Here is a 23,764-nt window from a genome sequence, read left to right as displayed (position 1 = left end):
GGAAACATTGATTAACTAATTTTAGGTGTAGACTGTATTTAGATACTAGAGAACTTAGGTTACACTTGTAAGTTCTTATTTACTTTCAATGGACAAAGTTCTTGAAAATATTGTCCAAAAACCATCGTTTGAAGATTAGCATATTTAGGATACACGAATAACAAGCACTGGCAAACAGTGAGTTATGAAAGGAAAATCATATTGAAAATTAAAAGCTTAGAATAGAAAGTAAAGATAAGTAAACATCTGTAAATATAAAGAATTAGATCTGAATTTCACAAAAAGCTGTTATAATCGTGTCTGAAAGTAAATGCAATTTATTGAAATCAACACATAGGTATTCCAAATACTAAATCTATTTGTTGTTATCTATTTTCGCTAAATAATTAAGAAGTAGAGTAGGAAATATGAATATCAACATATACATATATCTCTATAAAAATATTGGAATCTATTTTGCTTGTGTAGCTTGACACAATATATGTATGTATATAATAATGGACAAATAAATAATATATCAAATATATATTTAAATGAATGTATAAAACGGAACCCTTGTTCCAGTTAACTATTTCAAAATAGTCGTGTGGAATAATAAATTATAAAGGTATATTTATCTCAAATCGTTCCATATTCCAAAAAAATTTATACTATATATAAACACAGACTTTTATTAGTATGCATTTGAAGCAAATCAGAAGAAAACATACGGAATCTATAAGTCTTAAATGAAATATCTACATGTAGTTCGAAGAACACCTATATGGGAATATATGTATGCTGTTTCAATGTAATTATCAAATATCAAAAATCAAATAGGAAAAATATCTTTATAATCGCAAACTAAAGATCTGCCAAGTGTACTCGCGTTTCGCTCCCGTTAAATAAAGTCATTAAATAAAAGTTCACATTTAAACACGTAAGAAAATTGATTTATTTTGGAAATATCCATTCTCGTTAACAGCAATAATAAGTTATTGTGCCTGCGTGTGTGGTGTGGTTGTGCATATACCGGCTTGTATAAAGTGGCTTGTATAGCTTGTAAATATATAATTCGTTTCTGTTTCGAAGTATTGTAGGTTAAAATGGCATTTGATCAACATTAATTGACATACCTTAGGACTATATGTGCACATGTTTTTACTATAGATTAACCTTAGTCGAACCGCGACACCGATACTTTCGATCGGTCCGCCAAAGCTCGTGTAAATTACCGTGTGTTGCCGTTCTCGTTCAAACCCTTAACTAGTTTAATTATTATTTACACTTTATATTTAGTTTTAGTGTTTATGCGTGGGCATTACAAAAAAAATGAAGCTCAGGCTTAACAATATTTAACAAAGTGGTCTAAAATGTATAACACAAAGTAGGTTGAGAATTGGTTTATATATATATATAGATAAAGTCGGGGCTTCCGCTTAGTCAAGAGTGTGGGTGGGGACACGGGGAGGGACCAGTGGTAAGCACAAGAATAAAACTAAGGTCTGGCGAGAATCCGAAAAGTCTTGCGAAGGCGTGAGTGTTTTTTGGGCTTAATATTGGGGTATTGTGATTCTTCCGAAAGCGCTTTAAGCTGAGGGTTGCGTCAAGGGGTTTTGGGGCTTGCTTGTGTTGTTTTAAAAACGTACAGTTTAAATGCTAACAGCTTAAAAAATCGTATGCCTAAATATGTATATATCATTCTGTGGTTTTTGAAACTCTTGTCTCCTGTCACTCGGTCTCCGGTAGTGGGTTCTGCGGCGACTGGTGGCCATCCGTCGGTTGCGAAACCTTGGTGGCTACTTCCATTGTGATGATATCCACGATGCTGGCGAAACTGGGGCGTGACCGGGGAGTGGGGTGCCAGCACATCTTCATCAGGTCGTATATAAAGTCTGGGCACTTCTCCGGACGATTTAGGCTACAATTAAGTTGAAAAAATACCCCTTTTTAATCAAAAATCAACAACGTTAAAGATATATATTAAGCTTATATAATAACAGATTTAACAGGCACCTCTTTCTAGTTGAACCTCTCACCATTACAGATCAATCCCCAAAACATGTCTATTCTGACATTACGCTTAGATAATCATAGAAAATCAACCGTTTTTCTGTCACAGAACTGTCCCATTACTTTTAGATAACACAAAACCAATTGCAAGCCCTACGACACATACATATGAGAAATTTGCTAACCATAAGGTAACTTAATCCCCACCCTAGACGAGCGAGCTTAAGGCCCTAGATTAAGCTCTTAGTCACAAGCTAGCTTTCAGCTTTCTAATCTCAAAGTGAGCTTTATATAAATAAATAATCAAATAAAAGATCGCGGATTCTTACAAGTCATACACAAGTTTAGGAATTCCTCTAAGATTTAAATAGGGATACATTTAAGTTCTCGTAGCTATTCAATTTACTTTAATTTAAACGCTTATCTCTATGAATTTATAGAGACACGTTCAAAATAATTTCTATTGAAACATAAATCTTACATGGGCGTAGTTCATGTGACAAATTAATGACAGATTATAAAGTATAAGCTCAACTTTTGCCTAACCCTAGTGATAACCTCTGCATGCTAATCATAGGCCAACTCACCGTTCACCGTTTTCCAGGCGATTGAGGAAGTCTTCCTGTGAGGTCTGCATGGGCACTAGATTGGGCACTTCGCCTCGGGAGAACATCTCGAAGAGCGTCACCCCATAGCTCCAAACATCCGAGTTGTGTGAGAATCTGCAGGTGGAGATAGCCTCCGGGGAATACCTTATCGATGTCAATAAAAGGGAAGTCTTAAATTGGGAAAATAATTAAGATTTACTGATTATCCCTACCATTTAATGGGAATATCTCTCTTGCTTTTCGCATAGTAATATCCATCGGAATTTACGAATTGCGCCAAGCCAAAGTCTGAGATTTTGACGCAATCGCCATCGCCGTTGTGATCCACCAAAATGTTGCGGGCGGCCAAGTCCCTATGGATGAGTCCCATGCCAGACAAGTATTTCATGCCCTGCGGGGAGAAAAGAATGGGAATAAAATATGATTGTAATAATTAAACAATAACCAATGACACAAGACTGATTATAGAATAGATCTTAAAAGCATACTCAATCCCGAAACTACTCACATTCGCTATGTCCAAAGCGAAGCCGACGAGACGTCGATCTTTGAGATTGGGCGCCTCAAAACGCAGGTAGTTATCGAAGGAACCGGACAAGTATTCCATAATGATGCAGTGTGACTTCTCCGCCCAGTGCTTAAACTTTACAATGTTTGGGTGATCCAGGGTGCGCATAATGCCGATCTCACGATGGAAGTCCGTCGACACCTGCATAGTGTTTAGCATCTTTATGGCCACCTGTTCCCGCGGCTGGTCCTTGTCGTTGAATTCCAAATGGCCTTTGTAGACGGTGCCATAGTGACCCTGACCAATCATGTTCGCCATGTTGTAGATCACTCGGCATTCGCTGGTCAGCGGTATTACCATCAGCATGTTTGACCGGGGGAAGGGATAGTTACACGGTTTGTCGCTTATCTCAACAACCTCCTCATCGCCAGTTCCATCTGCAGAAAGACATTTAGATGGTGAGTTTTAATGGGTTATTTCAAAGGAAAATACATAATCGATCACTTGAGGCACCAACTCTATGGTAATCTCTTGCAATTTTCGGAATGATAACTCACTCGTTGCTAACTCAGGTGGTGGCATGTAATTAGGAAGTATTTCCGCCTTGATCGTGTTGAGACGAGAGAAGATGTCGTGGTGACTGAACCGCTTCTCCTCATCATCAGACCAACCGTCCATGATTGTCTCGAACATCAGTGTTGGGCACAGATCCGGATCGAGCGTCTTGAGTATGTTACCATCGAGATTCCTCTGCCTGAGCAGCTGTTCCTGTCGCAGTCTCCGTAGATCGTCCTTGCACCGCGAGAATATCTCGTATATGGTGGTTGCGAAAGCCCATAGCTGGGTGTACTGATCTTGCTTGGCCGCCTGTAGATTGCGATAATACTTGGTGGGTATCCACGGCGAGCTGGAAAAAGAAGCAATAAGTTTAGTTTATATTTAAACTTTCGTAGTCTTGCTCATTCAGCTGGAATACATTACAATATAGGTGCTATGTATTTTAGAGGTATTATAATGCCAACTCTTATATTTTATTATTTTTGCTAAAAGATATTTCTTAAGCATGAATGATTTGAAAGAGATGTATATATTAAATAATGATTACATGTTACAAGACTTAAAATCGTAAGAACGAGGCCTTTCAATAACATTATCATTAATACATTGAAAGCTTGTCATTTGTATTATTTTAAATGCAATTACTTTATCAGTATGAAACGCTATATTATGTTCTGGTGATAAAAGTTATGAAAGTATGACGACCAAGGCTTATTGTATTGTACATTCTTTCAACATTAAAACTACATAATTAAGCAGAATTGAGAACTACTCACTCGGATTCCCGGTAGGGACGTGGATAGCCGGGATCGCTAATCTTCACGTCAAGCACGTACGAATTTGGATCGTATTTGGTCACGTACAGATTGCTGCATCGTATGTAGTTATGGATAATCTTGTTATCCTCGAGATAGTGCATGCCGCGCACCAATCCGTGCATCAGGTCTAGGAGACAGTGCAGCGTGACATTGGGCATCGAGTGCAGGAACTTGTTTAGCGGCCCGTAGCGCGAATACTCCATAACCATCGTATACGGATCGGCAAGAGTCAGACCGTACAGCTTAAGGAACTGCGGTGATTGGATGAGGCTCCAGGTCTGCGCTAGCCGAAAGAACTCCATAAAATTTCCGTCACTTTTCAGCATCTTCATTGTGACGGAAACATCCTTGACGGGGCTCTGTTGGATCCAATCGCCGCGCATCGTAAACATCATGCCATCATCGCTTAGCGAAATCGAATCTGAGAGAGTACAAGGACTGCAATACAAAGAAGGACTAAAGCTATAGGAAAAAGATATTACCTGGATACCATTGCAGATCCGTCTTGGGATTGAAAATCTGCGGATTGCGGCGCTGCAGCTCCGCCTCGCTGAGTTGCAGGTCAGTCTTTTTGGCCTTGAGGTTCTTTGGCAGCAGCAGGAGTAAAAGCGGTGGCTTGTCGTATTTAGAAGCGGGTATACGATAGCGATCCGGACTATCCGCTTGGATGAAGTGCGCCACCTCATGCAGCGAGTTTAGCACGTGCTCTGTGTTGTTGTAGCTTAGCTTCCACTGCGAATCCTTGCGCACGATCCTAAATGTCTCCGTCTTGCAGCGCTCCTGATCGGTGTTTTTGGCCATTCTGTAGAAGAAAAGTTGAAAAATGCAAGTAAAGCCGGAACAAGGGTTATCATTCATAGTATACTCGTATAGCACAATTTCTAGGACTGATAACAGCCATGAAGTGTATCTGATAATATGAGGGCGTGTGGGACATAGCAGCACTCACATTTTGGTGTTGATGTCGATGTAGTATATGTTATATTCCCGGTCGCATTCTCGAACAATGTAACTGCCACACTTATCCCCGTTTTCGTGCAGCTTCATCAGCGAATAGGCACCGCCTATTGGTCCATGGCAGTAGAGGGAGCTGAGCTCTTCCAGCGAGGGCGTGCGGTAAGAGTGGCACAGGTCCTGCATCCATTTGCTAGACAATCTGCAGAGAAACGGGGAAAGAACTTAATAAAGGACTTTATAAGTTTTTAAACTAGGAGCGCTTTTAAGAAATTACTAAAGTAAAACATAAATCTTTATTAATTTCCAAATACATCTTAAAATTTTCCTTTTTAGAAATCTTAATAAAAATGTAACTTTACGATTCAAATCATTCTAAAAATAAACTTATACACAATCGACTCTATTAATAATATGTTATATGATCCGATCATTGACGCAATGAATGCTTTTTAATTTTACTAGCCATATGAAGAATCATAGAATTAAACGATATCAAAAACATAACTATATATTATATATACCAAGGTTCAACATGAATCCTAAATGAATTAACTTATGAAAACTAAATTCATGTCCATTGGGAAACGATAGATATGAGCAATTTTAAAACTATGGGAATAAAATATGAACACTTAAAAGAAATAAATTTGGAAACGAGTTGAGCCTGATAACAAGTATTTCAAATGCTCATTCAGCTTGATAAAACCATAAAGCTTTAGCTTTAAAAATTGAAACTTTTGTGTTTATTTCTGCTTTGCTTCGACAGTAAACTAAAACGTATATTACTTTCTGATAACAGCTTTTACAACAACAAACACTTTCAAACACTTTACAGTTTAATAGTTCTTAAATGGAATTATTGAAAATTGTTTACCTCAAAAGTATGTATTATTATTTTGATTATATTCTGACTTGATTTGTCGATTCTACGAATTAAGGGCCATACTAATGTTATTAAAAAAAAAAACATTTGCGTTATCAAACACATTTCTGCGAATACAAAGATTCTGATCAAATGTTAATCGGATTTGTTTCGTTGTAACTAAATATTTATATATTCATTAATTAATAAGAAGCAATGGGATAGTGATTTGTTTAGGACTCACCTTATATAGATGCCCAAGTAGGAGATGAAGGACTTCATCTCCTTCTCCGTCTGAAACTGCATTTCGTAGCCCTTGGGCAGGCCCACGATTTCAAGCCTCACAGAGGTATCGTTGATTTTGGAGATCATGAAAATTCCCTCCACGGCGCCAACCAGAATCCACTACAGAAAAAACATTATTATCAGTTGGATTTTTGAGTAATTTCTTATGTTTATATTCCGGATTTAAATATTAACAAGCTTAACCGCGCCCCCTGAAAACCCCATATTTTATGCCACCGATAAGCCTTATTTTTTTATTTTACTTCGGTCAGAGGGTATATAATTAATCTAAGAAAACATGAAACATGTCGAATAGCAACAAGCTACCCTAATAAGATTTATACAGTTTTAGGAAACGAGCAGATTGGCTGATATTCTGATTCACAAAAACTTGAAAGTGATTGTAAAATAATAGCATATAGCTATATTTACCTTGAGTGTGGCTTCCGAGGTGACTCTGGCCACCTTGAGTCCCGGCTCCAGGGAATCGTGTGGAAAGACCCGCACATAGACATCAATTCCTGCACTGGTGGATCGTCGTTTGCTCTTCTTGCCGCTGCTGCCATGATTGATATTCGTTGTGACCGTGGACAGGGTATTAAGGGATCCAGAGCTGGCCAAAGTCGACGTGGAGTTGCTTACTGAGTGAGCCAGACTGGTACCGATGGGTCCACTTCCACGGGCCACCTCCTCGTTGGGCAGATACTGAACGGTGCAGGTGAATTGCTCCGTCATATAGGTGGGCGCCAAGTGAGAGACCTGGTGGACGTAGTGCCATTTAAGACGTTCTACGCTCGGCGAGTTGGCCTTCAGATTGCGGAATACCTCGCGTATCTTGGAGCCCACAAAGAAGCTATGAGCCCGCCACAAGCTCGGTGGCAAATATAGTTTGTACAACTTCTCGATGGAACGCATCCCCTGCTGATCCTCCGTCTGCTCCTGATCATCGATCAGCATGTCCATTACCGCCAGGCCCGTTGATTTGTCCTTGTGCTCTGGATAGCGTATCTCCAGGATTTGTTCGGTGCGCATATCGTAGCGCATCTGATGGTAGAGAAACTTGTGGCTTCGTCCGTCAATTAGCTCCAGTTGACTGTCCAATTCGGGTACCCGGAAACGCATCCGGAAGCAGTACACCAACTGGCAGGAAAGTCGCTCCCCAGGCAGGGACCATGTGAGATCTAGACGCACCAGAGGCGAGGGACGCCGCGAGGTGGAATGCTCCCGTATCCCATAGAGCAGCTGGGCAGTAGGGGCAATACACAGCAGGCGGCACATGGCATTGCAGATCTCCTCGCACAGCATGTTGGGAGGGAAGCGCTCATATTCGCCTACGACGAAGTTGAACACCCGGATTGTTCCATCATTGTTGTGGATGCTCTGGGAGGAGGTGCCACTGCGCAGGGAGGAGTTTGTCAGGCTGGCGCTATCCGCCAGAGAAGTGCGTCCGCTGCTGCTGTCGTCCATTCTTTCCTCTCTATCGCTGGCCAAAGCCATGAGCAGATTGTCGTTGAGTGGTGCCACTGGGAGGGATTCTTACTGACCTCCTTCTGCAATCCCAGTTTTTGGCCGGTTAAGAGACTTATATGGTAGAACGAAAGCTAATGCGAAAAACTCTTCATTCCCAGCTAGATTATGGATCCTTGTGTCCGAATTCCATAATACTCCATTTATTTAGTAGTTATTCGTTCCCACTGGGACGCACATAGATTCTATTTTTTATACTTTTTTATACGCTTCTAAAGCCACTTGGACAGGTTCTTCAATCACTGAGAGAGTTTCATGGATACTCTTACCCTAATAAGAGTTCCTCCGCAGTTTTTCTGGATTCGAAAGGTTGCAAGGATGCCACGAACTTCAGCGGGAGATCCATGGATTCCGCTGACGGGGAACTTCCAGGAATGCTCCTGCAACGCCGGGAGTGGCTGGTTTCCCAGCAGTCCCCGCAAGAAACCGCAGTTGATGTGCCAACTCCCTGAAGAAGAACTACTTGGGCGATCCGTCAGCAACCGAGAAGAAATCGGAAATTAGTGGTCCGAAACTAGACACCCGAAACACCAGCGAGATCCAAAACTTTCTGCTGGCTAGGCCACTGCAGAACTTGAGATACCGCCGACGATATAGTGTTTATAAACGCATTCGACCCGAATATGGGAATGCTCCCGTATCAAAGTTGCAATTGCGAAGCTACAAGCCACGAATAGCTGTAAAATATATCGGACAATTTGCACCTTTTTGTATCGATTGCTAACATAATTTGCATCTCTGATATCCAACCCAGTGCTGGAACCGATAGTTGGCATTGCGATGGTTACCATCAATTGCCTCTGTTTACAAAAGCGGTAAGCTACTTGTTCTACGTATCAAATTTACGTCGATTGTGGAACAATGGAATTTACATAATTTATACATTTTTTTTTTAGTTATAAAATTCAAGATTAACTTATATAAAGTTGTGCAGATATTAAAGCAAACATAGTTTTAGATATAATTTCTTATCAAGTTCGGAAAAATAATAGTTAATAATAAAGTTAGTTTGGCGGCAAATTTGAAATCAATCGATTAGGAACGGTGTTCAATTTCTTTAATATATTAAACTTTACGATATTGGTCATATATATTTTTTTTTTTTTTGACAATTCGCTAAAACATTTTTTAAGAACAATGAAAAATTAATACATTTTCTATTTTGAAAGCTAACGTTGCCAGACATACTCTCTTATTCTTTTAATGAGTTTATTCTACGAAATATAACATTTACGCGTTAGCACCTTTATTTTTTCAGTATTTATATTAACCAGTTATTTTAAAGTAATCGATAGGTTTGGTTCCACCATTTTGTCGCTTTGTTGCGTTGCGTGTGGTATTCGAAAATTCTGTGATCAAAAACCGACTAATTACACATAGAAAATGGTAAATTAAAAACGAACAATTGAAATATTCGCATGGTTTACGGCGAGTACGAGTTGCGTGGAGTGAATTCGGGAAGTTTTCATTGATAATTGCGGGCAATTCGGCGTTTTTATTTGCCGGGTGTCTTTCGGCACAAGCCATTTTGACAGTCGGCTTGCACGTGAGCTGTGGACTCCGATTTCGATTCAGATTCCAGAAGGTTCTCCTTCTGACCACGGAATCTGAACGATCTCGTGCAGCAGATCGATTTCTGACCGGGATCGGATCAAGGAGCGGCCGGAGAATCTTCCAGATGCAATCCACGCCATTTTTGAGACCGATGAATCACTCGGCGCCGTTCTCTCGCCTTCTGTTTTGGGGGTTAGGTCGAGCCGATATGACTGCACAGAGAGAAAAACCATAACAATATATATATTTTATGTATTTTCGAACCACTAAACCATCTGGCTAGCATTGGCTTCCAACTCTGTCAGTCTAGGAGGCAATCTTTGCAAAAAAACGCAGCATACTGGCTCGCCTTCTGAACACGCAGAAGCAATCTAAAATTCTAAATTCTAATATCTTAATGTTGTTTTGAAATGTAAAAATTTATTATCGCAAAGACAAGTGTTTTCAACATATAAAATAATACCTCTGCAAGATATTTGGTTGGAATGCTAATGAGACTTCTAAACCAACTGATGTCATCTTTGTAGAATTCTTTCCGGTCTTGAAATTTTTTTTGACAATCTGTTCCCAAAAAATGTTAATGTTTAATTACATTTTCAAAAGAACATAAAATCTGACTAATGTAATGTTAAAAAAGTGTTAACTTGTTGAATTTACTTTATTTGCCTCTTATAATTAAAACTTTAGAAAAATCTTTGTAGTGATTAAGACTGTGACTAAGACTTTTAAAAAGTCTTAAAATTCTCCAATCCTTACAAAAAAATTTTACGGTGATATCGTTTACTTAATAAAATTTGATATTACATTATTTAAAAGTTTATATTATAACGATTTCATATATTTTACACTCTTAAGAGTGGTTGTAACATTTGTGGATTTAAAATTTGTTTTCGAAACCAATTCTTGTTTTGTGGTTTTGATGTATTAGTTAGTATTTAAGTATTAAGTATTTTACTTATATATTAGTATTTAAAGTAAAACTAATCTTACGATCGTATTTTTGCAGGAGATGTCCTTGAATCCCGTGCGCGTGCTCAAGAATGAGGCGCAGGAGGAGAAGGCCGAAATGGCCCGCCTGTCCTCGTTCATTGGCGCAATCGCCATTGGGGATCTGGTGAAAAGTACCCTCGGCCCCAAGGGCATGGACAAGATCCTGGTAGCCACCGGACGCAATGCCGGTCAGGTGGAGGTAACTAACGATGGTGCCACCATTCTGCGTGCTGTTGGTGTCGACAATCCGGCTGCCAAAATCCTGGTTGATATGTCGCGTGTCCAGGATGAGGAAGTGGGCGATGGTACCACCTCAGTCACCGTTCTGGCCTCTGAACTGCTTCGTGAGGCTGAGAAGCTGGTCGAACAGAAACTGCATCCACAGATCATCGTCTCTGGCTGGCGTCAGGCCACCCAGGTGGCTCTGGAGGCGCTCACCGCCGCCGCCCAGGACAACTCGGCCAGCGACGAGAAGTTCCGCAACGATCTTCTGAACATTGCCCGCACCACCCTCTCTTCGAAGATCCTGCATCAGCACAAGGACTTCTTCGCCAATCTGGCGGTGGATGCCGTGTTGCGTCTGAAGGGCTCTGGCGAGCTCAGGTCCATACAGATCATCAAGAAGTCTGGCGGCACACTGGGAGATTCCTTCCTGGACGAGGGCTTCCTGCTGGACAAGAAGCCCGGAGTGCACCAGCCACAGCGAGTAAGTGGTTTCGTGATTCGATCGTGATATACCCTACAGAATGATCCCTTACCTTTGCTGTCTATTAACGCGTTAAAATGACTGTGAGCTATGTTGATTTGACTTCATATCACAGCCATTTTGACGAGTTTGTTGGGCAGGCACATCATCGGGAATTTGAAGTGTCGAAATATGTGTTTAAGCTTGAATTCAAGAACGTGACTTCATTCAAGTTCTTTGTTTCTCACTATTCCAGATTGAGAATGCCAAAATTCTGATTGCCAACACCCCCATGGACACCGACAAGATCAAGGTGTTTGGCAGCAGCATCAAGGTTGATTCGCTCGCCAAGATCGCCGACTTGGAGATGGCCGAGAAGGAGAAGATGAAGGAAAAGGTCGACAAGATCCTCAAGCACGAGTGTAATGTGTTCATCAACCGACAGTTGATCTACAACTACCCGGAGCAGCTGTTCGCCGATGCCCAAGTGATGTCCATCGAGCATGCCGATTTCGATGGTATCGAGCGTCTGGCCTACTGCACCGGCGGCGAGATTGTCTCTACCTTCGAAAATCCCTCACTGGTGAAACTGGGCGAATGTGATGTCATCGAGCAGGTTATGATTGGCGAGGACACGCTTTTGCGTTTCAGCGGTGTGAAGCTAGGCGAGGCTTGTACCATTGTGATCCGTGGCGCCACCCAGCAGATCCTGGACGAGGCTGACCGCTCCTTGCACGACGCCCTGTGCGTGCTGGCGGCTACTGTTAAGGAATCGCGCATCATCTTTGGTGGCGGCTGCTCCGAGGCGCTGATGGCCACCGCCGTTTTGAAGAAGGCGGCCGAGACACCCGGCAAGGAAGCCATCGCCATTGAGGCCTTTGCCCGTAAGTTGGTTATTTTTACCGCCTAAAATGTCGTCTTATTAATTGTCTTTCTGATCTGCAGGTGCCCTGCTGTCTCTGCCTACGGCCATTGCCGACAATGCTGGTTACGATTCCGCTCAGCTAATCTCAGAGCTGCGTGCCGCCCACGCTCAAGGCAAGCAAACTCTGGGTCTGGATATGGAGCTGGGCAAGGTGGCCGATGTCCGTGAACTAGGCATCACCGAGTCCTTTGCCGTGAAACGCCAGGTCCTGATGTCCGCCTCCGAGGCTGCCGAAATGATCCTGCGTGTGGACAATATCATTCGGTGCGCTCCACGCCGACGTGTTCCCGACAGGGGCTACTGCTAGGCGCTTAAGTATTCTTGTTCTAGGATCCTATTTTTTTTAATTACGAACTCTCGTTTAACATCATCGCTAATCTATACGTTTTGTTTACACAAATAACCCACACACCACACATTAGCATATATATTACACATCCACACCAAAAATCGCACACCTTCTCGCTTAAATTGTCCCTTTCGTGTAATTCTTCTACTTAATTGTGAAACAAATTAATATGTTGCAAGCCGAGCTTTTGATTCGATGAGTGGATATGAGTGCGATCAAACCAAAACATTTCAAAAATGTCTAAAACTCCATCAAACCAACAAATAAACAAACTTGTAAATGAATACAATTTTTGTAAACATTTGATGTGTGCAAATTGAAGACCATTAAACAGCAAAGAAAAAAAAAACGGAATAAATGATATATATTTATGCTTAACAAAACTAAACGAAATTTGTTTTTCTTGAACCTAAAAATATAAAAAAATAAAAAATAGGGAAAGTATTGGCATGGTTAGAAAAAACCTCAGTCTCAGGACTGGAACTCCAGTACGATGAACTTCTAGCCGAATATTAAAACACTTGACGAACATTGCAAACACATTTTTATTGTAAATCTTGCTGTGCGTTCAACTTTACAATTTAAACGTATAATATAAAATAGGGTCATTTAAAAATATTAATGTTAAAACAATCAAAAGTGTAGTCGCCGCAAGTACAAAAAAGAAATCTGTATCGAGCAGCGCGAGTTGGCTTTCTATATGGCTCCGGTAAGGATAGGTCTTCAGGGTAGAGTTTTGGATTATCTTTCCAAGAGGTCAACACATACTAATACCATAATAAATTGGCTTCACTATTTTTTTTTTTTTTTTGGTCAGAACGGAACGCATTAACAAAGTGCTTCCTTTTTTGGGAAAAGTTAAAAAAAATATATATACAAGGCGCCCTTTGACTAAGATTATCGTTGGGCTTGGGTCTGAGGTCAGAGGGAAAGAGACAAAAACAGAAAGGCAGGATCGAGAGAGAGACGGGGAGAGGGCGCTGAAGTGCGAGTGAGCGAGAACAAGTACGGACGTATCCAGAGTTGCAGAGATTTTGGCATTAAATTAAGTGAACGCCCGCTTCAGGAGATGGCGCACTCCATCTCGCCATGCTTGGGGACACAGTCGAGCACAAGGGCAACCGCCCTGGACATGTAGGTCATGGTACCGTAACTGCCGCTGGGAGCACTGCAATAGAAGGTCAAATGTTAGTAAAATATATATTTATATTAGCCTTTACTGATCCTTACCTGTCGTACAGATGCTGACAGATGTATGCGGCGCCGCCGCACAGAAGCATTCCGGAGGCGGCCTGCTGCTGCTCCTTGCCGTCCTTGATCTTCGCGCAGCATAAAGTGGCATCACCCTGCACTTTGCGCTGATCCTCAAGGAACAACTGGTTGGCTTTGTGGACCAGGTGCTCCACGTAAATTATGCCACCTAGTGTGGGCACCATGTTGTGCTCGGTGACGAGGGTTAGTACCATAAGGGCCTCGACCACCAATTGCCTGTACTCGGGCTGTGGTATCTGATTGAGAGCTGTCTCCACTTCCAAGGCAAATTTCAGTTCACCCGGGGTCATCTCTTGAGTCAGACTCTGCTGCAGAACACGACCCTCGATGGCTAGACCCTGGCACTTTTCCAAAACAGTCCACACACGCGAATAGAAATCACGGGGAACACGATTCAGGGCACCGTCCAGTCGCCTGCGTCGCAGCCATTGTCCCTGCCTGTCGTCAATAGTGGCTATTAGGGCGTCCTCACCCTCAGGATCGCCCAATCCAATTTGGCTCTTCTTACTAACGCGGCTGCTCTTGCAGCTTACAATAGACAGATTGCCTCGGGCCACTGGAAAGCGTTATATAGATATATATCCCGATTTTGTAAGACCTTTAACTATCTGCTTACCGCTGCTGACCGCAAATTCCTTGCCGCTGAGTATGTGGTACAAGAGATTCTTCATCTCGAAGGGCGAGAGGTTAAGTAAATGCTCCGAAGCCGCCTCGCCGTCGCAGTTGAGAGTGCGGGACAGCTCCTTGGCCATCACCTGGATTATCAAGCCCACGCGCAGGCGCAGCATCTCGTGGAACAGCTGCGGCTCTGTGCGGATGAACATTGCCAGGTAGACCATCAGTTCCTGCGTCAGCATCGCTGTACTCTCATCGTCGCCATAGGCCTGTTAAGGAGTTAATAGTTATTCTGTGATACGCCTTAAACATTATGGATGGACTCACATCATGGATGAGTTGTCGCAGTTCGACTTCCGGCAGCGGTGCCGTGATTGTGTGCTCGTTGTTTGGCGGCATTCCCACGGTGACCTGTTTCTGCCGGACGAGCAGATCGGTGACAGCCTTGGCCAGATCCTCCACCCGTTTGCCAAGCATTCCGGCCGTGTGACGGACAAGTCCCCAGAGCTTCTGCTGGCAAGCCTTCTCGTAGAGTCCCTTGAGAAGATCCCGAACGGTCACTACGCGTCCCTCTTCCAGCATTCCTTCAGATTGGGAAGAATCGTGGTTATTCTCATGTGGGCTCATGTTGTTGTGGTTGCTGGTGTTGCTGCTGCTGCTGCTGCTAACGTTGCTAGTGTTGCCGATGCTTTGGATATTGCTGTTGGCGGTGGCGGAACTAGGATTGGCATTATCCGGATCGGTGCTAATGGCCGCTGGAATTGTAGCAGCATCGATGATCACCGTGGGCAGGACAATTGTTGGACTCTTTTTGGCCCCATCACCTGCACCACCAGCTCCTCCTGCTCCTCCCGCACATCCTGCACCACCACCACCAGCCAGTTCCAGCACCACCTCATCCACAAACGCTTGCTCGAGCTCTTTAGTTTTCGGTTTTCATTATGTGTTAGTTGGGTTAGGATTGGTTTATGGTTTTGGGCGGAAGAATTGGAATCGGAAACGGAGTTCGTTGCATTTTGGGTTAATGTTAATGGATATCGCAAGAGACATGCGGGATGTGTGTGTGTTTCATGTGGGGTTAAGTGCGTGGGCGAAGAAAATAAAATAAAATGTTAAAGAATTAAATTATGTTTGGTAAACATAGGCAAAAAAATGATAACTGAGAGGTTAATAATGCTAATAATAACATAAAGCCAGGCGTATCTCTGATTTGAACTTTTTATTTGCCCTTTAAAGTTCTGTGTTAACCAGAGATGTTCAAATAAACTAGAAGCCATGATTAAATTAATATTGTATTTAAATCATATATTAAATAAGCAAAACCCAAAGCAAAGCGATGATACATTTTGGATGGTATGTACATATGTAGGTTTCAGAAATGGATACACTAAACGAGGAAATAGAACCAAGGATATGGGAATAGTTGTACAGATAACACGAATTGAGTTGATGGCCAATCAGTGGAGGATGTGTATAGAGAATGTATAGGGAAAGGATTGGGATATTGGGAGCCGGGTATTACCAATGGGTGGAAGGTATGGTGGGTACGTACGTCTACAAAGCCCGCACAACAACAACAATCAACACAAGACGGATCAACGGACTTACCAGCGGCTGCATTATTGGCATTGGGGCTCGCATTGTCTTCCGATTTATTCTTGAATCCCAGGCCAGCTGTTATACGCCGTGGAGTGGAGTGGAGAACGGTACGATTACAGTACGGAGGACGAAGTACGGGACAAAACGACAAGAGTACGAGGTAAAAACAACGGAATGAGAACAGGATATGCAAAATAAATGGTCCAATGCCAGGTTGTAGGTCCATTTTGGGATCAATTCACTACTCTTGGAAAACCACTATAACAGTTGAGGCTATCTTTGATTTTAAGATAGTAAAAAAGATCCAATATGCTCATTATCAATCAACCTTAACTATGAATTTATAGTTATAAATCGAATATAATTTCCTTTTACTCAACTGTCATAGCAAACACCGTTCTTTCAACGCAATACCAACGATCTGTAGTCCAAAAGATATAACCCTCAGTTAAGAGTTAACCGGATGTTAAGAAGTGTGAGCGTGTATCAGCGTGTAATCTACGCATGTGCATGTGTATTTTGTTTGTTTGGTGTTATAGAGCAGGTGTGTGTGTGTAATGTAAACTTTTTTAACCGGGTGTTCTCTCAACCAGTTGTAATAAAACTCCAAATTCAAAGCAATTAGCTGCCCCAAAACCTATTTGAAATAATTATTTATTAAGTCTTACCCGTATTGAAATCCAGGCCCTGTGTGTCCACCAGATATTGCAGAATATCGCCTTGCTCCTCGAGATTCTCTGTTTCGCGCAGCATCGCAATCAGCTCCTCAACTTCTGTATCCGCGAAATTGGTTTCGGCACGATGGCGTTGTATGAGAATTTTGGGCACTGTTACTATCAACATCGCATATAGGAACGAAGATGGGCCAATCGAAATTATACGTTTAAATGAATGAAAACAGAAGGCAAAAACCAGAACGTAACATTAACAAAATTATACAAAATAAGAGGTAATAAAAGGGTAAACTTATATAACTAATTAAATTTCAATGGACGTGCTGAAGGGTGCTTTGGAACTCAACTGATCGAAATTCTGTTTGAAAATCAAGAAATACTATAATAATCTGCACCCTTCAGTAAAAACGAGAATTAACTATTATTTATAAACCAAATGGCAGACTAACTCTCTTGCTGGCGAACAAACTCGCTGCGTCTGTCGATCGCCGAGCGGCTGTGATGCGGATCCACCGGATAGATGTTCTCCCGGACGGACAGTTCGTTGCCCAGATGAAGTGGCGAGCTGGCGGGTCCCTCCTCCGGGGTCGTGGCAAATACACTGACGTGACTCTGCTTGTTGGCCTGCAGCCAGGGAGGTGGCACAATCGAAGAAAGGCGACGTTCGGTGAGTGGAGAAGGTCCCTCCATGCCCAGGTTGTCAGCTGAAAGGCGGTAGAAAGACATCAGTATTAAGGAATTATATTAATTCCAAGGAAGTCATGACTTACAGTCCACATTAATAGAGCGCGTCTTTTTGATTGCTCCCTTGCAGGACATGCGGCGCCTCAGGGTCCTCGGACGCAGCTGTCCACCTCGCAGATTCATGGTGCTGCGGTTGCTGAACGAGCGCAGAAGGTGTTCATCCAGGTAGGTCTGGACATCAGGGTGGAGGCGGTCCGGATAGCCATCCTCTGTGCTGCCCAGAAAACTCAGATCCGTAATGGCCGAAGTGTTGAGGAAGTCCTTCAGGCTGCCCAACATCACGCGGGTGCCATTGATGTAGCCCGACTTTAGTTTCCTCATCGTCTGGATCATGGCCAGCGGTATCTTGTCTTGATCTGTGGATTCCGCATCGCATCCAATTGGATCTTGTTAGCTTAACTTTGTCTCATCATTTCGGTTCATATCAATGATAATGTGGATCATGACTGGTTGGGATGCTGGGTTGTGGGTTTGGTTAGGAGCGCCGCTTAAAAACTACGGGTTAGTCACACAAATTACAATAGTAACTGATATATAAGCACAAGATTCCAGCACCATCGGCAATTAGTCAGTGAGATTAGATTTAGGTGCAAGCGAAAGGTAGTGGGGGAATCATCGATTAGCCACAGCCACAAGGATTAGCAAATACTTAATTAACTTTAATCACAGGCGTTGCGCAGATATTGGTTATTTACTCATAAGAAGCTGTTTTCAAAACACAAATAGCATATTTTTCTGAAGTCATAAACTTTTAAATGCCGAAATTGTTGGCTTTTATTTGAATGGTCTTAAGTTCGTTAATTGTTTTAAAATGTGTGTTTGGTCTAAGGACCTTTGTGGCACAAATTTGTGACATGAAAATGTAAATAGAGAGATCAGAAGTCCAAATATCCAAAAGAAGTGTAAAGCACACAAGAGTACCTTATATATCAAAGAATATTGAATGATTAACTATACACCTATAACTTGAGGAGAGACATCATAATATATAATATTTGAGACAATAATATTTATATTTCTTTCATAAAAACTTTGTAAATTACTAGAACAAGATATAGGTGCATATAGGGTCACGACGAGAAGGAATGATTTGGATTTGGATTCAAAGGCAGTAGATAAAATGAGGAAAATGAGCAGAAAGAGCTAAAGCAGTCAGGCCATTTACTAAGCAGACACAAGCAGGGGTCACAGGTCACAGATCGTTTCCATATCGTTCGGTTTTTGGCTTTGGTGTGTGGAGTATATAGTATATATAGAATTGCATATATGCAGTGGTTCTTGGAATCAAGTGTGTTCGCCGTTGGGTGCAGAGTGGGAATCGGATTTGGATTTGGAATTGGATTTTAAGGTGGCAATGCAGAATCGAGCTGGGTGGGTTTTAATTTTTTGCTTTGAGGATATTTTTGTTTTGTTTTTTATTTCGGGTAGTTACCTAGCATATAGTGGGTTGCCATTAGTGTGATTGTCGGCCTGCCCAACATGTGACGCCAATTGTTGGTCAAGAATGCTAAATTTGTGGTAAAATTGCTGGCAAGCAAATCGGGATCGCGTGTTGTATAATATTCTTCATAGTCGATATGCTGTGTAAGTGTGGTTGTTGTTGTTGCAGTTGATTGTAGTTGTTGTTGTTGTGTATATTTATTGTTTTTTTTTTATTTGGGATAAAATAAAGAAGAGAAAGGATTGTTGGTTTTCATTTCATTTTTTTCGATATTGGCCAATTTTTGAGGAGTTCTTTTTTGGAGGGGAGCGCGGAAATGGAAATTATAGGGGCAAGGGTATAAAAAAGTTCATAAAAGACCAGATCAGAGCTTTGAGAAATAAAAAGAACTAAACTAAAGCTATATTAAACTAACAAATAATATATTTGCGGTCAAAATAGCAGCTTGGGTTTGAGAAATATATACAGAATTTATGATATTTTAGAAGATTTTAGTCTCCAAAAGATAAGGCAGATAGATTTTAAAATAAGAAACAAAAGCTTGTTTGCGTTCTATTATTTTAACCGCAACTGTATGCACAGAGTATATAAGGTGGTGTGTAATCGTTTTTTTTTATATAGTCTATGTATATATGGTCGAGTGTGTGTGTGTATATATATATTACCAAAACCAAACTAAAGTTAACTAAAAGCAAAAAACAACTAAAAGCTGACAGAAAAGTAACTAAAGTTTCAGAAGCAGCTACCCAACATATTCGGAATAAACTTTAGGTCAAGATCAATTATTTATATGGAATTTATTTTGCGAAATATAACGAGAAGAATTGAATATAACACAAAAATTCCGGAGACCTTGGGCAACCGATTCGATTTTCTAATAGAGTTAACGAGTCGAGTGTGTGCATTTGTGTGTGTGGTTCGAGTGTGCGAGTCAGTCAATTAATTGATAAACAATACCAATACCAAAAGCAAACCCTTGCATTAATTAATCAAATCAACAGAGCAATTCACAAAAGATATGGGGAAAACAGTCGGGTGGGAGCATAAGAAACCCGCGCACAATAAATATTAGATTAAAATAATAATAATACGAATAAAAAAAGAGACATGGAGTGAATATAAGAAACATTTCGGCTCTCTCTCTCTCCGTTGACCGACCTAGGTGGATGCGCTTCAGCACCAGGGTGACCAGCGGACGACCCAGCAGATCCCAAGCGGACTTGAGGAAATTTATCTCGCCCTTGAGGATGTCGATCATGAGTTCGTTATCGGAGGCGATATAGAAGCGCGACAGGTCGGCGAACTGATGCGTGATAAACAGTAGAAATCATAAGTCAATCATCAAGTACAGGGATGCAAAACGATCTACTATTTGGTAATTTATATATTATTAAATATTATTATATTTTTAAAAAAGTTTAGAATTTTTAAATTTTCACACAGCTTAATCATAGTTAAACCTCTGTATTACTTAATAAATCCTTAAAATATTATCAAAGTTAAAGGGGTTACTGAATTGCTAAATAAAAGCTTCAATAATAATGGTTTAAAAAGCTGTGTTAATATCATTTAAAAAACCAGTTTGCATCCCTGACCAAAAATACAATAGAAAGTGTAAAATCAGAGCATCGGGACAATCGGGAATCTGGGAAGGGGTGGCCGGCTATCTTGGGTAATCCGAGAAAGCTAATTGGTCTCCATTTCACTCACCTGCGGGGTAAAGGCAAATATGCGATCCTTTAACGAGTACAGCTTACTGGTGCTGAGGATGCCCACATCCCGTGACTTTCTGCCGCTTAGTCCCAACTTCCGGTTACGTCCCAGGTATGTGTATAGGTGACTTAGCACACGGGCTGGTTGCACCTCAATTGGTGCTACCTCCGCGATCGTCTGAACGTGCAGATCGTGTTCGGCCAGCTTGTCGCGGATCTCGTTGTCCTCGGCAATGATAACCACCTGGACGACCACATCCGGCTTCTTTTGAGCTCCCAGGCGACGATTTAAGGGATCCAATTCGCCCACGGCAAGGAAACCCTGAGGGGTATTAAGAAACAAAAATAAGAAGCAATCGAAAAATAAACCATATGGGGTTTCGGTTTCGGTGTTTTGATAATATAAACTAGTTTATATTTATGGGTAAACTTCCTTTTCCTAACCATGTACCCGCAGGTGTAGAATTTGAACAAATAAACAAACAAAAACTAGATCGATATAAATACTTTACAGGGTCGCCAAAGCATTTGGCTGTCTCTAGCTAAGAATAAGAAATATGGCATACAATTGCTCACCTCCTGAAGCAACCGTCCGAGGATGAACAGGGATTGGCCCCACAGAAAGGGACATCGACCGACGACTTCGCGGGCCTGGGAACCAGGCTTCTGGTACTCAAAGCCCACCAGATCTTGCGGCACCGCATAACTCTCCGGGACGAGAAGTATGCCATCCTCCGAGCGCACCATGATCTTCTCTAGCCTGCTGGCATATTCCTCGACCGCACGCTTGTCGCTCTGGAAGGCGTGGAATAAGATCAGGTAGCAGTAAAAGAGTGGCCACTCGCACTCGATGTTTTCGAACATGCGCAGCTCCCAGCGTTCGTAGTAGAGTCTGGAGGGATCCTCCTTTGGGGTACGGTACCCATCGCGTAGAAATCTTTTGCAACCATACTTGCCCTGCAGGCGGGATAAAATTGCATCCTTGGTGTTATGAATCAGTTGGGCATCATCCACTGCAAAGGCGGGAAAGCCGATTACGCACAGCAGTCCGGAATCTAATTCCTTGCTGTTGGATTCGCGGGGCAGCATCGACTGGAGCACCGCCTGGCACTTGTGGGCCTCGTCGGCCAGCACATGGATCACACTGGCTGGTCCGCCGCGAGCTCCAAACAGATCCAGCTCGTTCATGGCCTCCAACGCCGCTTTGGCCATGCCAATGGAGCTGGCATTCAACTCCGGTTCCCCTGAAAACATACAAATGTATTAATATTTGGTCAAACAAAGATAATGTATTAATCTTAGATTAAACTATTTCAATTATGACTAATTAACAATTATAGAGATAGCAGAAAGTAATTAATTAAAAATCCAAAATATTGAAATCCAAAATATTGAATTGGATCCATTGATAATACTATATTTTCCTTATCTAAAAATTGATTTCTGATAAAAAACCATAATTTTTTTTAGTCAATTAAGAAATCAAGAAAACTTAAAAAGATAAATAAATAATAACTGTTTTCTGTTAGGTTATTGTGGTTCCAAGTTTCCAATTTTTGAAGTATACACTCAACAGCCCCCTAAAGTTATGCTCACCGTGATTCGTCTTGTCGCCGCGTTCCCATATTCCGTAGTCAGGGATCGAGTAGGCCGACTCGATATAGAAGACCAGATTCTGGATAAAGGACACCTCGTCCAGAGAGAAGACAATCTGCAAACCCGAGGCTGTCATCTGGGCCAAGATCAGCAGGTATAGGGACACGGCATCGATCTGCAGATGGCCCCACTCACCATCTCCAACCACGGGCAATCCGTTCTTGCTGGAGTACTTAGCGTGTAGCGAATCATAGGGACTCTGAGTCATCTTGAACTTCTCCACCTTGTCCTTCTGGTTCATCATGGCCATGAGCAAGCCGCGCATCAGCTTTACACAGCTTTGCTCCAGCTCATAGCATTTGGCACGATCCTCGTCCTGGTCGGCAATCTTCTTGTACGCCATAGACAGGCCCCAAACAGCCAGGATGCAGTACACATTATCCCTAATCCATGCATGAGAATTCACATTGGAGGCGGGGAAAAGGCCAGTAACCGGTTCCTGGTGGGCCAGGATTAACCGGTGTACGATGCGTTGGTAGTAGTCCAATCGGACGCCAGAATTGCTGCGAGAACGCATGGCCGGTGTGGATCTAGATCCCGGTCAGTTCTGAAATAGATATGGACTTAGATAAGATCACAATCTAAGTTTGAATACGTATCTTTTTAACTGTTCTTTTAATTTAACATTAATTTTTTCTTATATTAAGAGTCAACAACGACTTTCAAGATCTATAATGTAATACCCATACTATAGTTGCCATATATACGATCTTGATTCTTTTGTTTTTATACATGCATACACAGATATTTGTTTACAACTTTGGTTATTACAGTTGATTTTGGTTCTAGGAAGGTCAGTAAAGGGTGGTCAATATCCGACCCCTATATTCTTTACGAAAACTACTCCTAGGATAATGTAATAATTGGTCCGTAATGATGCGATTGTTGTTTACTCTTCAAGGCGTGGGCACGCTCAACTTACATAATGTCAGATCGGATGGGATCGCTTGGATCGTTTGTTGTGGTTCGGCGGTGTGGAGAAGGAGGAATCCCAAGTCTCCCCGGAACACCTCGCGGCCGCTAGAACCTGTAGAATCCGTTGAATTCGCTGAGTAGACAGCGCATTCACCCCGGGATTCGACGGATGAAGTGGAGCACTGCTCCCGTGCGAGTTTCGAAGCTTGGCTCCTCACTTATTTGCGAATAAATCGAATTATATTGTAATTAAACTAAAGCAAAAGTCAACTCAATGTCACACAGTGTGACCATTGGATGTGTGGACAAAGATGCTGCCAAGAAAAGACTAACGGAAATTTGTGCAAACCAGGGAATCATCTGTTTTTTTTTATTTATAAATAATTATTTATTGTAATTTAGAATTATTTTATTGTAGGAGATTTAGTTCTTAGCTTAAACTAATGGATTATTAGTTTTAAATAATAGAATTATTTAAATTATTAAATTTCTGGCAAATTTGTATAAGCGTATTAAAT

At 41.8% G+C, this 23,764-nt stretch overlaps 3 protein-coding genes across 16 annotated transcripts; 1 reads left to right on the top strand and 2 right to left on the bottom strand.

The window, feature by feature from the left end:
• Positions 1-910: 910 nt before the first annotated feature.
• Positions 911-8,846, bottom strand: LOC108111874 (tyrosine-protein kinase hopscotch). Its single transcript, XM_017221502.2, has 10 exons — positions 7,021-8,846; positions 6,548-6,708; positions 5,434-5,640; positions 4,967-5,286; positions 4,443-4,905; positions 3,666-4,015; positions 3,109-3,545; positions 2,813-2,991; positions 2,580-2,744; positions 911-1,900 (listed from the first exon to the last, which is right to left on the bottom strand). Exons 1-10 carry the CDS (start codon positions 8,083-8,085, stop codon positions 1,711-1,713), a joined length of 3,537 nt encoding a protein of 1,178 aa, XP_017076991.1. The 5' UTR covers positions 8,086-8,846; the 3' UTR covers positions 911-1,710.
• A 530-nt stretch (positions 8,847-9,376) lies between these two features.
• Positions 9,377-13,006, top strand: LOC108111860 (T-complex protein 1 subunit beta). The gene is made up of 4 exons (XM_017221483.2): positions 9,377-9,501; positions 10,676-11,365; positions 11,601-12,228; positions 12,290-13,006. The coding sequence occupies exons 1-4, from the start codon at positions 9,499-9,501 to the stop codon at positions 12,574-12,576; spliced, it is 1,608 nt and encodes a 535-aa protein (XP_017076972.1). The 5' UTR covers positions 9,377-9,498; the 3' UTR covers positions 12,577-13,006.
• Positions 13,007-13,145: 139 nt separating this feature from the next.
• Positions 13,146-23,557, bottom strand: LOC108111856 (probable phosphorylase b kinase regulatory subunit alpha). Of its 14 annotated transcripts, none has more exons than XM_017221468.1 (13): positions 23,254-23,557; positions 22,272-22,894; positions 21,252-21,919; positions 20,674-20,997; positions 18,955-19,102; positions 17,549-17,878; positions 17,228-17,482; positions 16,773-16,937; positions 16,114-16,179; positions 14,833-15,425; positions 14,507-14,774; positions 13,849-14,446; positions 13,146-13,786 (listed from the first exon to the last, which is right to left on the bottom strand). In XM_017221468.1, exons 2-13 carry the CDS (start codon positions 22,846-22,848, stop codon positions 13,681-13,683), a joined length of 4,098 nt encoding a protein of 1,365 aa, XP_017076957.1. In that variant the 5' UTR covers positions 22,849-22,894; positions 23,254-23,557; the 3' UTR covers positions 13,146-13,680. The 14 variants fall into 14 exon arrangements, with proteins under 14 accessions (XP_017076957.1, XP_017076958.1, XP_017076960.1 ...); XM_017221469.1 differs by lacking the exon at positions 18,955-19,102 and adding an exon at positions 20,122-20,266 and having other exon boundaries at positions 22,272-22,878; XM_017221471.1 differs by lacking the exon at positions 18,955-19,102 and adding an exon at positions 20,122-20,266 and having other exon boundaries at positions 16,773-16,931; positions 22,272-22,878.
• Positions 23,558-23,764: the final 207 nt, after the last annotated feature.

The sequence above is a fragment of the Drosophila eugracilis genome, unplaced genomic scaffold (genome assembly GCF_018153835.1).
Source record: "Drosophila eugracilis isolate 14026-0451.02 unplaced genomic scaffold, ASM1815383v1 contig_2155, whole genome shotgun sequence".
Lineage (NCBI taxonomy): Eukaryota > Metazoa > Arthropoda > Insecta > Diptera > Drosophilidae > Drosophila > Drosophila eugracilis.
Note: the sequence above shows the minus strand (reverse complement) of the source record. Positions and strands in the feature narration are given on the sequence as shown.